The sequence below is a fragment of the Trichosurus vulpecula genome, chromosome 3 (genome assembly GCF_011100635.1).
Source record: "Trichosurus vulpecula isolate mTriVul1 chromosome 3, mTriVul1.pri, whole genome shotgun sequence".
Classification (NCBI taxonomy): Eukaryota; Metazoa; Chordata; class Mammalia; order Diprotodontia; family Phalangeridae; genus Trichosurus; species Trichosurus vulpecula.
The window spans coordinates 379,965,978-379,980,463 of NC_050575.1; the positions used below are offsets into that span (position 1 = coordinate 379,965,978).

The window sequence follows — 14,486 nt, forward strand, 5'->3', positions numbered from 1 at the left end:
CACCCTTCTTGGACCACATAAACAACTTTGTTTTGCACCTCCCTAATTAGAAGGCAATTTTGTTTATTGTAGCTATCTTTGTGCCTTAATGTTAGCTCTTTAAGATTTGCCCGTGGCACTACCCCATGAGGTAGGTAGTTCAAGTATTGTGCCATGTCACAGATGTGGAAACTGTCTCAAAGAAAATGACATGCCCACAGGATTGTCAGGCAGCATTGAAACTGGGGTCCCTCGAGATTAAGTCTAGTGCCCATCCATCTACCCACCCCACTCTGTACCCCCTAGGAGGCTGCAAGCGCCCAAAGGGCAGGGACCACGGTCTTCTCTAAACTATTTCTCCCAACGCCTACAGTAGGTGTTTAATCAATGTTTTTTGGATGAATGAGTACAGGAGACAGAGGGGGTCAGGCATGGGGAGGTCGGTCCAGGGCCCCTCAGGTCCTCGCAGATGTCTTTGCTGGGGATGCGGGGGGTGCCGCATCCTTGGGTCGGGGATCCGGGAGTCAAGACTCGGAGGTTTGTGTCCTGGCCACGATGTTCTTCCCCACCCCCCACCATCCTCCCCGACTCTGCACCAGGGAGGAAGCGGGGCCCAAGGCTCGGGAGGGGAAGCGGCGAATAATGACAGGGACGCGGGGAGCCCTGCGGGGCCTGGGGGGGAGGCGGTGCGGAGCTCACGGACACACACCCACGCGCGAGCACGTCCGCGCGGACAGTGGGCCGCCTGTCCTTCTACCCCTCCCATCGCCAGTTACCTAGGGAACGTTGTCTCCGCGTTCCATCCGCGGGCGTTCGGAGACCTCCCCCTCCCCCACGCAGATGACGTCATGGTCGGTACCCACCTCCCCTCCCCCCCAGCTCTAGGGGCGAGCGAGTCTCGGACAGCGAGGACCGGGAGGGAGGGGAGCGGGGAGGGGAGAGCGGAGAGGGGGCGGGGCGGGCTCTGCTGCAGGGCGCGGGCGGGGGGAGCCGGGGAGGGGCCGGGCTGTGCACCTGCGCCGCTTCGGCCTCAGCCCTGGCCCGGCCCCGGCCCCGGCCCAGCCATGGCCAAGCCTCAGCGGACCCCGGCGCGGAGCCCCGACAGCATCATCGAGGTGAAGAGCAAAGTAAGGGCCCCGGCCCCGTGCCCCTCGCCCCCCGCCCCGCCTGGGTCCCGGCTCCCCTTCTCCATCCCTGAACCTCTTCCCTCAGTTCTGCGCTCCTTGTCCTCCCATCACTGCTTCTCCCTCCACCCGGTGCCCCGCCGAGCATCGTGGATCTGAGTCTGGGGGCTGGAGGGGGGTGGGGCTGGCTCTGCTCCGGGCTCCCTGCCCCGCACACAGAGCCAGCCCCCGGGGTGGGGGGCCGGGGTGCAGAGAGGCCCTGTGCCCGGGCTTCCTGCTGCTGCTGCTGAGGACTGGAGCTGTCCCTGCATTCAGCACCCCCACTGGCCCCCGCGCGTTCCGCGCCAGCCCCCTGCCTAAATCGCTGCTCGCCTCCTCTCCCGAGCTTACCCATAAGCCCCTGACCCCCCAGAGCTCTCAAGGTCCCCTCCCAGGGGAGGGGATACAGGCTGGGGTTGGATGGTCTGTCCTTGCGTGTGTGTGTGTGTGTGTGTGTGTGTGTGTGTGTGTGTTTTGGGGAGGGGGGGAGGTTGTGCCCATCAAGATGGCTCGGGTGCCGGTCAAGGACTGGCAGGAGCCTGACTCATTCCCTATGCCTTACCCCTCACGTCTCCCTCCCCTCAGTTCGATGCAGAGTTCCGGCGCTTCGCGCTGCCCCGAGCCTCGGTGGGAGGCTTCCAGGAGTTCTCCAGGCTGCTTCGAGCCGTGCACCAGATCCCAGGCCTGGACGTGCTACTGGGCTACACGGATGTGCACGGGGATCTGCTGCCCCTCACCAACGATGACAACCTGCACCGGGCGCTTGCTAGCACGCAACCGCCCCTCCGCCTGCTTGTGCAGAAGAGGGGTGAGAGGCCTGTCTCGGGGGTGGGGAGGCTTCTGGCTCAGCAGAGAGATATCTAGGATGGTCAGGAAGAGGACTTTAAGGCTGCACATGGGGCTGATGGAGAAACTAAGGCCAGGGTAGGTTGGGAGAGAGCAACTAGGTGCTCTCTCCCACCCAAACTCGAGCTCATTGGGTTTGAACATGCAAAGAACCTTATGCATCCTCTGGACCAACCCTGTCACTTTACAGATAAAGAGAACTGAGGTTCAGAGAATGGAAGGGTCTTGTCAAACACACAGGTCACATAGCTAATGAGTAACAGAGCCAGGATTTGAACCCAGATCCTCTGACCCCAAAGCCAGGGCTTTTTGTACTGTACCCACCACTGCTGGGGTCCTATTATTCCCCAGTAGGGTTCTATTGACTATTTCTGCTGCTGCTCCTGCTTGTGACTCCTGGGTCTTTGCGGGGGACAGCATGGTAGGAAAGCACACCCCATTAGGCAATCACTGTGTCTGAGGCATGAATCCCCCCGCCCCATGCTGGGCCTGCAGAGAAGGGCTGGGCAAAGCTAGGTGGGCACTACGCTGTGTGGGGGAGGGGAGGAAAAGAGTGGATGAGCCCCAGCTGGCTCTCCCCACCATGGGGTTGCCTGGATAACCAGGCAGAAAGGATATCCTCCCCAGGGACCAGTCAAGGGCCCCCATATCCTTAGAGGCCTAGATGTGGGAACTAGGAAGGCTTGACAACCCAGAGCATAAATCTTGAATTAGAAGCTGACAGCCAACTAGCTTGAGGTATGGGAATCTCTCAGCACCTTGGAGGGCTGGGCTGCCTAAGGAACAATACTGAGCTGTGCTCCATCCCACAGCAGAAGCGGATCCCACCGGCATGGCCTTTACCTCTAACTCCTTACAGCGTCGGAAGAAGGGTCTGCTCCTCCGACCTGCAGCCCCTCACCGGACCCGCCCCCCACTACTCATCAGCCTTCCCCAGGACTTCCGCCAGATTTCCTCTGTCATCGATGTCGACCTGCTGCCTGAGAGCCACCGGCGTGTGAAGCTACACAAGCACGGCTCAGACCGTCCACTGGGCTTCTACATCCGAGATGGCGTTAGCGTCCGAGTGGCACCCCAAGGCCTGGAGAAGGTGCCTGGCATATTCATCTCCCGCCTGGTCCGGGGAGGCCTGGCGGAGAGCACTGGGCTCCTGGCAGTCAGTGATGAAATCCTTGAGGTCAATGGCATTGATGTGGCTGGCAAGTCGCTGGACCAGGTGACAGACATGATGGTGGCCAACAGCCACAACCTCATTGTCACTGTCAAGCCTGCCAACCAACGCAACAATGTGGTGCGGGCTGGGGCAGGCCGACCTCTGGGTGCTCAGCCGACTGCCCCCCTCCCTCCTGTGGAAGTTCCTGAGCCAGACAGTGATGAGGACAGTGACCTGGTCATTGAGAGCCATAGGTTGCCTGGCTACCTCCCTCCTTGCCCTAATGGGGTGCCTCTGGCCCCTTCCCAACGGGACTTGCGCCCTAGTCGCTCACTGCCTGGCTCTCGAGGGTCCTTACAGTCACTGGACAGTCAGGATGGGGCCAGCCCTGCCCGGGGGGGCAGTCTAAGGGAAGACGGCAGTGGCATCACCCTATAGTCTGGGATTTGGCCAGCTGGACCCTAAGGGCTATTGTCCTCCTAGCCTCTGCCTGGACCAATGGACACCAGGGCCAAGGTGGGACATGGGAGAAGAACAGCTCCTAACCTCGGTCCCCCAAGGTGCCCCTGCTCTGTCTTCTTCCTGGAGAGAGTTGTCTTCCCTGCCCTACTCCCTTGCCCCAAGCCTCTCCCTCTCAATGGGCAGCCAGCTGGGGAGCTGCCTTTTCAGGAGCTGAGGCAGTGCCTTTGCTCACTTGACCCTCCCCATCTATGAAATATTAAAGTTTTTCTAGAAAACACTGGCCCTTCTCTGCTATAGGGGGGCATTTTGGGGGGTGTGGATCACTTCCCTGCTGGCTCAGAAATGCCATGAGTGGGCTAGGCGAGGGCCACAGCTGGTTCAGGGAGAGGAAGGGGAAGGAGTCAGGGTTTCTTGTAGCCTGCACTGTCCCAACCAGAATATTCTTGCTGGCTCCTCCTTCTGGCCCTCGTACACTGAAGACACCAAAACCTGAAGGCCATGGGCCTTCATAAGGGGGCTCACCTAAAGCCTGAGTGCCAAGACTAAGCTGGAAGGCCAGAAAAGGAACTGTGACTCCCTTAGGCTGTTCTCTTTGAGCATGGGTCCCTGCAGCTGGCAAGGGTCCTGAGCTTTGGGTCTAGCAAAAATAGCTGTTCTCCTGTCACCCTCCCCCCTCCCCAACCAAGATGACTGATATGGCTGACAGAGCCCCATCTCCATGCCTCCATGCCCACTTAGCTTAGCATTTATAGAGAAGCATGAGAAAGATGGGAGTCTTAGACTGGGAAGGCGTCAGGAGTAAGGAGATTGGGGTGACTGCTCATGTAAAAAAAGATTTAATTTAAAAACAGAAAAATACTCTTAACAGCAGCTCCCTGGGCCTTTTCCTTCTGCTGTTCCTATGGGGGGCCTCAGGGGATTACCATTATACCGTGGGCCAGGGTCACAAGTGCCAGTACCTTCCCTTCCAGGAGCCAGACACTCCAGCCCCGGGAGCCTCGAGGCACTGCTCCCCCCAGGAGCAGAGGGGTCTCCAGTGGCCTTCCTATGGGCCAGAGGGGAAGTGCTCAGGAATCCATCTTGATAAAGACTTTGGATCGGGAGAAGATCTTGAGGGCCTCCTCTACCTGGGAAAGCTTCTTCTCTAGCTCAGCCTTGTGGTTCTGGGCTCGAAGGGAGTCTGCTCCGGAAGGCAGCAGCACCAACTCTTGGAGCAGTTCTTGTTGGCCTGAGGAAAAGGGCTAGAGTGCACATGGGTCCAGCTCCCTTCCTTGGTAGCTAAGACCCTGGGATTCAATAGAACTGAGCACACATTTCTCAGGCACGTGGATATTGGTTAGCAAGACTGCAATCAGCAAGGAATCGGGCTAGCAAGAACTGAGGGTCCTTGGGGGGAAGAGAGGGAGTTACCTGGCTCCAATCTGTTTCCTCACCCCCTCCCTAGGGCCCTGCCTCGTCCCCCAGACCCTAACTGGCCTGGACACTCACTCTGGAGAAGGGAGTTCAAGGTATCCAGGCGCTGGCTCTCAGGCATCATAGTATGACCTGGGGGTATTTCAGGGTCAGGCTGGTTCCGCTTGCGCTCCTCAGCTTCCCGGCGCCACAGATCTTTACGTTCCACCAGGCTACCAAAGGGCAGAGTGAGTGGCTGCCCTGCCCCTGAATGCCCAGACCAGACCCAAATGCCTCACTCAGCCATTCATGAAGGTGGAGCAGAGGACTGGGGCCCTGCCTCCCTACCGTGGACATCGGGTCTGCTCTCTGCCCTCCTCCCTGACAGAGGCTGAGGAGATCCCTGATGGGGCACAGAGAAGAGACGAGTGAGGACGTACTAGTGAGGCACCTGGCCCTTCTGCCTGGCATTGTACTCCTCCTGGGCCCGCCGCTGCTGTTCCTGTACCTCAGCCAGACACTGGACAGAGCGTGAGCACCGCCGAGGAGCCACTTTGGCCATACGGGCATTGTGGGTGATGAAGTCCACAGCCGGAGCCTGCCCCTACAGGACAGAGGAGTAGGATGGAGGGTGGGATACTTGGGGCTGCAGCAGGAAGGAGTACAGGGAGAGAGACAGCCTAGGACACTGGGGAGCCCTTTCTCCCATATGGGGCCACACTGCTATGTCCTTCTTTGCACCCCCAGCATCCCCTGCACACAGATCACCTTGCCATCAGTGCCTGGTGGCTGGGACCCATCAGTCCTGGGCAAAGCCAGGCCTGCAGAAGCCACACGACGAGGTTGCACCCCAGGTCCGCAGCGGGAATATGCCCGCAGGAATGCCGGCAATTCTGGTCTGGAGGTGGTAGATGGCTCCTGGGAAAAGCAGAACTCAGTGAGGCAGGCTCTGGAGCTAAGGCCCATGCAGCCCTTGGCCCTCTCTGGGCCAGCTAGGCAGAGAAGGTGATCAGACACTGGCCAGGCAGTGTCTGGGGGCTCGAGGTACCTGCAACTTGACTTTCAGCCGGGATTCTACTTTGTCATACTTGGGCGATCGCCACAGGGCTTTGAGAGGCTGCGGCCGGCTGTAGTCTTGTCCCCTCTCCTGTTCCTGGCACCGCTTCTGGATCTCCCGGATCCGCCTCACATTCTCCTTCTCGTGGTCTTTCAGGTCTTTCCCTGAGAATCAGGGAGACACTGCCAGGCCTGCTCCATGGGCAAAGAGGCCTGAACTCCTGGCAGTTTCATAAGTTTTCATAGGTTGTTTAAACTGGAAGAAAGGCTGGACATCATCTGCTCCAACCCTCTCACCTTTTATAAAGAGGAAGCTGAGGCCCCACCAGGTGCCTTGTCCAGCATCAAATGGGTGGCAATGTAAGATGCCCACCTAGCTGTCCCCTACTGCCTCTGACTAAGCTAGACCCCTGAGGCAACTAACGTTGCCCAAAGATACACAGAGAGTTGGCCATAGGCCCTGGCCTCCTAACTTTCTAGTCTAGTGTCTTTTGTGGTTCTAGCCTGGGGGATGAGCCTGTCATGGTCTTCATCCAAGGGCCTGGTCTTCCTGGCTTCCCATCCCATTCCCCAAAGCCTGGGGTAAGTGGCAGTGGGTGAAGGGAAGCTTTCTTGGTGCCAGCCAGCCCAGGCTGCTGCCCTTAACACTTACTCTTGGGCAAGGGCTCCCTCCCCAGTGAGACCTCCTGGAGCTGCAGCAGAACGCCCACCAGACCTTGCCGAGATGCAGGGCAAATTCGAGGAGCAGGCTGGTCCAAAGGGGCACCTTGCCAGGGAGGCTCCAGGCCGAGCTTCAGGGCACTTCCTTCAAGGCTCCGGGCTAGAAGCAAGCAGGAGAGGGGAAGTGCTAGAACACTCAGAACTCACAGGTACTTTGCTTGCAACCACCTGTGAAACAGGGGCATAAAAATCATGATTTCACATGACCTCATCTACATTATGTTATTATCTACTTACTTTTTTAATTTATTTTTTCCAATGACATGTAAAAACAATTTTTTAAATTTTGAGTTCCAAATTCCCTCCCTCCCTTCCCTTTCTCCTCCTTGAGAAGACAAGCAATTCGATACAAATTGTACATGTTCCCATATTAGCCTTACTGCAAAATATCATACACTTTACAAATAACGTGAGGCTCAGATATTTGGCCTACTTCAGCTTCGGGGCCAGAACGGAGCCTCTATTAGCGCAAAGCCAGGGTCCCTTCCAGTCCGTGATGGGGGTGTTGGGCAATGCCTGCCGCCAGGTGCACCTCACCCACCACCGCCCTGTTCCACCAAGCAGCCCACCTGGGGTCCTGCTGCGGCCTCTTACCTGTGCCGGGGCGCTTGTAGTAGTTGGGGAACAGCGTGGGGTCGGGGGGTATCGGGCCCGAGATCTTGGAGGGTCCCTCGCACATGGTGTAGACATCGGCCGCTAGAAGAGGACAGGGGTCTGGCCTGAGTACGGCTCTAAAGCCAGCCCCTCCCACCCCAGATCAGGACCCCCTCACCCCTACCCCCGCCCCGGGCTGCCCCCTTCCCCCCTCCCCCAAGGCGTGCCGCCCCGCCCCCCCCCCTCGAAGGTTGGGACCTCCCCCGCCCCCCTCCGGGCAGCTCCCTCGCCCCACCCCCATGCCGCCCCGCCCTCCCAGGCCAGTCCCACTCTCGGGCCGCCAGGCTCCCCTCCCCCGCCCCGCGACGCCCCCATCCCTCCTTCGGGGTCACAAGTACCCGCCCTCGCACCATCAAGTTACCCTCCAAGTCCCAGGCTTTTGCAGCGCCAGGGCCTAACCGGGAGTTGGCGTCGCCCGGCAACATCAGCTTCCTGCTTGAGGCGGGGGGGGGGGGTGGGGGGGGGGTGGGGGGGTGGAGAAATCCCTGGGGAGTGGTGCATTCTGGGATTTGTAGTTCAAAGGATTTAGAGCGCTTCTGGCCCACTCTCCCCTCCCCCATCGATAATAATAGCTAACAATTCGGTAGCGCCCACCACGAGCCGCGAGGTCTGAAGGACAGAACAATGGGCCAGGCACTGTGCTAGTTATTATCTCATTTGATCCCGACAACAACCTTGCAATGTAGGTGCTGTTGTCACCCCTGTTTTACAGATGGGGAAACTGAATGCAAACTGACTTCCTCAGAGTCACCCAGCTACTTAATGTCTAAGGCCACATTTGAATTCAGGCTTCTCTGACTCCAGGCCCGACACTCTGTCCACGGCAACACCTAGCTGTCCCCTATTACGGATGGGGAGACTGAGGCCCAGAGAGGAAGAGGCTTGCTCGGACATTGCACAGGGCAGTCACTATTTGTTGGCTATTTAATTTTCAGCACTTTTTTTCTCTTAAGTTTTATCGACTGCGTTAGGGGCACCCCAGGAGGGCTACTCCGGATTTAATGTATTTCGTGGGTCCGTAATCACCTAAAACCCTAGTTCTTGAATCCCCGATGATGCATTTCCTTTCCCCCTCATCGGTTCTAAGGCACAACTAGTTCAAAGCAAAGGCATGCTGAATGAAAGGGCATAGTAACGTGGAGCGGACTGGGCAGGAGCTGAACAAATGGAGCAGGCTAGAGCAGGAGAGGCAGGACGCAAGACAGAAGTCTAATTAATTTCAGAGTGAGGAAAATGACATAGCCTACCGAAGCCCCACCTCCTAAGAAGGAGGGTTCAATGTGCTGGACCATACATCCTGGGGCCAACCATGACATCATCATTTTAGGTCTTGAGTGACTGTTCCTATAGGTCCTGTGGGAACAGTCATTGTCTCAAGTCTTGGGGGTCGTGCCCACTGTGCAGGGCACAGAGCCAGAGTTCTATGATGGGAATAGGACTGCCGTACCTGTCAGTGACAAACAGGGATTGTGAGTATGTGATGGTGTATTGGTAATTAAGGTGAGACTTTTTTTTTGCTGCTTTAGAATCCTAAATTAAGTGTCTTTGATTAAATCTTACTAGGTGCAAAGCTCTAGGCACACACCCTTTTGCTGATTAGGTGTGAGTCCAAGCCCTGAACAGAGTATAAAAACTCAGAGGTTAGCATTTTGTCTGGGGCTCTCACTCACTGGAGGAGTGTTGATGTGGAGACTCTGGGCAGCCATTGTGAAGCTCCCCCTGGCTTGGAAGAAACCCGGATGATTGATTTGTTTGGGGGTTCACTCTTGGAGGGAGTGTTGAGACTCTGGGCAAGCTGTTGTAACTGCCCCCCAGCTTTGCTAATCTAGACCCACTGGTTCTTTGGTAACTATGAATTGTGATTTGAATAAGACAAAGTCTGTCTGTTGATATTTGTAATTTCTATTTGTATTTGTTCTGAAGTTCAAGCTGCTGGCTTTTGCTCCTGAACTAAGTGAGTTATATTTGTATGTGTGATTAAAGTAAGATTGTTAACCCCTTAAAGATACTTTCTGTAGTAAAGCAGATCAAAAGAACCTGTGCTGGCAGCTCTTGTTGCTTGTCTTGTTGGGTTTTACACCCCTACAACAACTGCTAGCCGCATTATTGTTACAGATGGATGGCCCTGGGAAATAGGGGGAGTGAAATCTGGTGCAGTACACTTTGCCAGAGGGTGATATCATCCTGATCGAAAAGGATTATTGTTATGCCAAGCTCAGGACACAGCAGCTTGCTGGGCCTTAGTTCCAGAAAACAGGGTATTTCCAAAATACTTTCGTTTTCTTTCTTTTTTTTTTTTTTTGGCAGGGCAATTGAGGTTAGTTAAGTGACTTGCCCACGTTTCACTCAGCTGGTACATGTGTCAAGTGTCTGAGGCTGGATTTGAACTCAGGTCCTCCTGACTCCAGGGCTGGTGCTCCACTCACTGGACCACCTATCTTTTTTTTTTGAGGGGGGAAGGCAGAGCAATTGGGGTTAAGTGATAAGTGACTTGCCCAAGATCACACAGCTAGTAAGTATGTCAAGTGTCTGAGGTCACATTTGAACTCAGGTCCTCCTGACTCCAGGGTTGGTGCTTTACTCACTGGGCCACCTATCTGCCCCTCTCCAAAATATTTTGACAATAAGGAATGAAATGGCAATAGAACACTCCCTTCCCTGTCTATACACGTGGCATCTACTATCCCACAGATGCACACACTACAGGTGGCTGGACTGAGCACATGTAGGGACCATACTTGCACATGAGAGATACAGACATAGAGAACGGGTGTGGCTGGCACAGGTGGGAGGTTGAGCCAGGGCACAAACCTGGGGAAGGGACAACTTATGCCTCCAACCAGTCTGGTGAGACTGGTCTGGGGACATCATCTCCTGCCTCCAACTCATCCAGGGATGTCTTTGTGGTTTGGGTCTCATGGTAACTGCAGATGTGCAGCTGAGGCCATCTTGTTGGTCCTGTTCTACACATTCTTTCCCAATCTTCATCTCTTTGGGGCCACCTCCACCATGACTGTGGTGGTCATTCCAACTCCCATCTGCTGAGGTATGGAGGCTGGAAATTCTCCCTGATAAAAGCAGGCTGACAGCTCTTTTTAACTCTTCCTTCTACCCTCCCAGAAGGGTAACACAAACCTGGCAGAGGGCCCTGGGCTAGGAATGGGGTTTGGAAAAGTATGTGCAGCAGAGGACACAGCTGAGCTGGTTAACTATAGGATTTCAAAGGGAAGACAGGGAAGCCAAAGCAGGATTGATATACTGGGAAATAAGGGAAAGGGAAAACTGACCACAGGTCTCAATGAAGGGGGGAAAATATATACATACATACATACATACATATGGAGTGAAACAGAAGCAGAGAGGATAGGATAAGGAGGATAAGGAGAAGAGAAAGAAGTGCACCCACAATGAGCCAGGTGCCATGCTTAGTGCCTTACAAACATTATCTGGCAGAGTGAGTGGCTACTCTGAACCCAAATGCCCAGACTAGACCCAGTGGCTTCCCTCAGCCATTTACAAAATATTATCCTCAAAACAACCCTGCGAGGTAGGTATTGTTATTATCCCCATTTTACAGATGAGGCAAACTGAGGCAGAGGTAAAGTGACTTGCCCATGGTCACCCCAGCTTGTAAGAGTCTGAGCCTAGATTTGAACTCGGATCTTCTTGACACCATACCCAGTGCTCTAATCACTGTGGTGCCACCTAGCTGTGTCTACGAGAGGATATGAGAGTGAAATTTTCAGAATTCTGGATCAGGAAGGTTCAACAATTGTGGGTGTGATGATTAAGGGTATTTGTGGTTTCGATGGAATGAAGGTGCTGTTCATAGGCGCTAAGGATGAGCCCTTTGTTTAGAAAGAGAGTATAGTCCTCTGTTCCAGGCAGCTGTCTCACTTAAAGTTAGACATTCTCAAAATCCTTTCTGGTTCAGGGTGAAAATTAGTTTGAACAGAACAAAAGGTAAGCTAAGGAAACAAGACCATTTTTCTCCACTCATCTAATCTGCATTTGGCCTTTATTGTGCCAATTAAAAAAAAACAAAGCAAAAACAAAAACCACAGCGGCAAAACTCCCATTGTTTTAGTGATATATTTTTGGCCAGCATAAAACCTGTCTTTGTACTGTTATGTGCTGGTATGGGGTCCCCTGAGATTGTCTTTTTGAGTTGCCATATTTTCCAGAAACACTGGACCCAGAGCATGCAGGAGACCCTGAACGTGTCAAGGACGAAGCCTGGCAGCTGACATAATTCGTTGTTTGCACCCCAAGCTGGATCCCCTCTGTGTCCTTGGGAGGTAAGACAGACACCAGCTAATCTATGCCAGACTAGGAAAATGCTTGTGCAGCTGGGGCCATTTGCTGGACCCTCCTATCTTCATAGTTCAGCAGTTCTCAAGGGAGAAAAATGCAGCTTTTGCCTTCACCTTGCGCTGCCCCCCTTCAGGAGGGGCTACTGCACCTTTCCCCTCCCAGGCCCCCTCCTGTTTTCTCCTCCTTTTGTTGTACGGTCATAAATATGCAAACTTCTATAAGGACTGGAAACTCTTTGGGTCCCACGTGCTTGCTCATTTCTCTTGTAATAAAGCTGATTTTCACACACGTCTCACAACAGTGTGATTGCCTGTTGACAGTACATGTGTTCTTCCAGTATTTTCCTCCCCAACCCTGAATTGTGTCTTGTAACAAACAAAAACATTGAAACAAAATCAATGACCAAATTGTACCTGGGGTGTTTGCAGCATTAAGTGCCCACAGTTCCCCTAGTTATATTTACTTCCATTTGAGCTGGGTGTGAAATGAGGTTGGAATAGTTGGACTCTCACATCTCTTTCGGCTCTGGGTCAAGGGTCCTATTATTCATTCAGTTCATACAAGGCTTCCCAGGTTTCCCTGAATACCTCCTATTGATCATTTCTCATAACACAATAGCGTTCTATTACATTTAATATACTACAATTTCCCTAATCAATAGCCACCCACAGTTTTCTAGTTTTTTTTTTTTATTACCACACAAAAAATAAGTTCCTCTGAGTATTTTCTATGTTTGAGGCCTTTCTGGTTTCTGAGCTCCTGGGCTACCAAGATCAAATCGTCTGAACAGTTTAGTGTCTTTTCTCACACAGTTCCAATTTTTTCCCCAAATATTCAAACCGATTCAAGCTCCTTCAAGAATTTATTGGTGTACCCCGCTTTCCTCAGTCCCTCCCAAATTTACTGTTTCTTTTGTTTTTCAGTTGTTTTAGTTGTATCTGACTCTCTGTGACCCCATTTGGAGCTTTCATAGCAAAGATGCTGGAGTGGTTTGCCATTTCCTTCTCCACCTCATTCTACAGGTGAGGAAACTGAGGCAAAGAGGGTTAAATGACGTGCCCAGGGTCACAAGGCTAGTAAGGAAGATGATGAGTCTTCTGACTCCAGGCCTGGCACTCTGTGCACTGTGGCGCCACCTAGCTGTTTCTAGTCTTTTATAATATTTGCCAATTTAATGGGTTTGGGGGTGCCAACACCTGTTACTTCAGCCAGGTGGCACAGGTTATAGAGAGCTGAACCTGGAGTCAGAAAGAGCCCAGACCAAACCCTGTCACAGACATTTACTCGATGGGTTACTCTGGGCACATCTTTTTAACCTCAGTGGGACTCGGTTTCCCCATCTGCAAAATGAGTGTCTGGACCAAGTGACCTTTAAGAGCCCTACCAGCTCCAGCAGGCTGTGCTCTTGTAGATGAAGAAGCAGGTAACAACCACAACAAAAATGCTGATGATAATAGCTGATATTCCTACTTTTTCCCTTCTGGCTCCTCCCATCTTCAGGCTCTCGCTGAGGCCTCCGTGGTCACTCTTTCCAGCACTGGCTGTGCTTTCCCTCGTTCCCCTTGGCGTTTCCAGGTGCCACCATCACCCAGAAACCTCTCCTCCTTCGAGGTTCATGAAATTCAAATCTGTCACCCAATCAAAATCCTGGTAGCTGTTGTCTATGGATCTCTAAATCTTCCTCCCTCAGGGAATCCAGTCTTTCCTCCCAAGCTCCTGCTTGTATACCAGAGGACTAACATCTCCCCCTAAACAGCCCTGCATCCCCAGGGCATCACTTTACTCATTTCTCATAACTTACCCCTCCATCTCACCTCCACCTGTGGTCCCACCTGTGGTTGATCTTGCCATCATTCATAAAAGGACTATTTCCATATCTGTGAACTCTGAAATTCCCTAATCCGACCACAGTCTACTGGGTTCTGCCTCTCCCTCTGCCTTCCATTACCCAACCCTGTTCTTCATCCATACTGTGGACCCCTCAGTTCTCTTCCAATCCATTCCCCACTGAATTAACCATACTCTCCTCCTTTTCCCATCTTGACCCCATAGGTGAACCAGTTCAACTCTACACTGTCCTCTTCTCTCGAGTCTCTTGCCCTTTTATCATATTGTGCCCTGCCAAGCCTTGGTCTTGGGTCACTCCCACCATCTGCTGCCTCTGTTCCACTGAACATGCAACCATTCTGAAGGGGTCCATTATAAATATATGTTATATCAACTTAACTGGGCCCTCACTGCTGCTAGGCAATCCTTTATAGCTTCCTTATCAACTTGGTATCCTGGGGGGCGGAGCCAAGATGGCGGCTGGAAAGCAGGGACCAGCCTGAGCTCCCTGCCGAGCCCCTCCAAAAACCTATAAAAAATGGCTCTGAACCAATTCTAGAACGGCAGAACCCACAGAACAGCAGAGGGAAGCAGGGCTCCAGCCCAGGACAGCCTGGATGGTCTCTGGGTGAGGTCTATCCCGCATGGAGCTGGGAGCTGGGAACGGAGTGGAGCAGAGCCCAGCCTGAGCGACTTGGACCATCCAGACCAGAAGCCGGGCGGAGGGGGCCCTAGCGCCCTGATTCAGTGAGCTGCCGCAGTTACGAGACTTCTCAACCCACAAACACCAAAGACTGCTGAGAAGGTTAGTGGGAAAAGCTGCGGGAGTGGAAGGAGTTCTCGGTTCGGCTTCCAGCCCCGGGGGCAGCGGAGGTGGGGCAGCTACGGCTGCTGCTGCTTCCGGCTCCAGGCCCACCTGG

The 14,486-nt window shown here is 53.7% G+C and overlaps 2 protein-coding genes across 3 annotated transcripts; one reads left to right on the forward strand and one right to left on the reverse strand.

The window, feature by feature from the left end:
- Positions 1 to 1,043: 1,043 nt before the first annotated feature.
- On the forward strand, positions 1,044 to 3,843 carry PARD6A (par-6 family cell polarity regulator alpha). Its single transcript, XM_036752102.1, has 3 exons — positions 1,044 to 1,106; positions 1,728 to 1,950; positions 2,804 to 3,843. Exons 1-3 carry the CDS (start codon positions 1,044 to 1,046, stop codon positions 3,577 to 3,579), a joined length of 1,062 nt encoding a protein of 353 aa, XP_036607997.1. The 3' UTR covers positions 3,580 to 3,843.
- Positions 3,844 to 4,423: 580 nt separating this feature from the next.
- Positions 4,424 to 7,866, reverse strand: ENKD1 (enkurin domain containing 1). Of its 2 annotated transcripts, none has more exons than XM_036751430.1 (8): positions 7,787 to 7,866; positions 7,366 to 7,467; positions 6,704 to 6,871; positions 6,044 to 6,216; positions 5,764 to 5,913; positions 5,436 to 5,599; positions 5,092 to 5,228; positions 4,424 to 4,831 (listed from the first exon to the last, which is right to left on the reverse strand). In XM_036751430.1, the coding sequence occupies exons 1-8, from the start codon at positions 7,848 to 7,850 to the stop codon at positions 4,671 to 4,673; spliced, it is 1,119 nt and encodes a 372-aa protein (XP_036607325.1). In that variant the 5' UTR covers positions 7,851 to 7,866; the 3' UTR covers positions 4,424 to 4,670. The 2 variants fall into 2 exon arrangements, with proteins under 2 accessions (XP_036607325.1, XP_036607326.1); XM_036751431.1 differs by having other exon boundaries at positions 7,776 to 7,862.
- Between the last annotated feature and the right edge of the window lie 6,620 nt (positions 7,867 to 14,486).

Excerpts from the sequence above, each read along its gene's own strand:
- ENKD1 (XM_036751430.1), bottom strand. The coding sequence starts at position 7,850 with ATGTTGCCGGGCGACGCCAACTCCCGGTTAGGCCCTGGCGCTGCAAAA. Across the intron at positions 7,468-7,786 it reads AAAAGCCTGGGACTTGGAGG|CGGCCGATGTCTACACCATG; the intron begins GTAACTTGATGG and ends GTCCTCTTCTAG. Across the intron at positions 6,217-6,703 it reads GAGGGAGCCCTTGCCCAAGA|GGAAAGACCTGAAAGACCAC; the intron begins GTAAGTGTTAAG and ends CCTGATTCTCAG.
- PARD6A (XM_036752102.1), top strand. The coding sequence starts at position 1,044 with ATGGCCAAGCCTCAGCGGACCCCGGCGCGGAGCCCCGACAGCATCATC. Across the intron at positions 1,107-1,727 it reads TCATCGAGGTGAAGAGCAAA|TTCGATGCAGAGTTCCGGCG; the intron begins GTAAGGGCCCCG and ends CCCTCCCCTCAG. Across the intron at positions 1,951-2,803 it reads CCTGCTTGTGCAGAAGAGGG|AAGCGGATCCCACCGGCATG; the intron begins GTGAGAGGCCTG and ends ATCCCACAGCAG.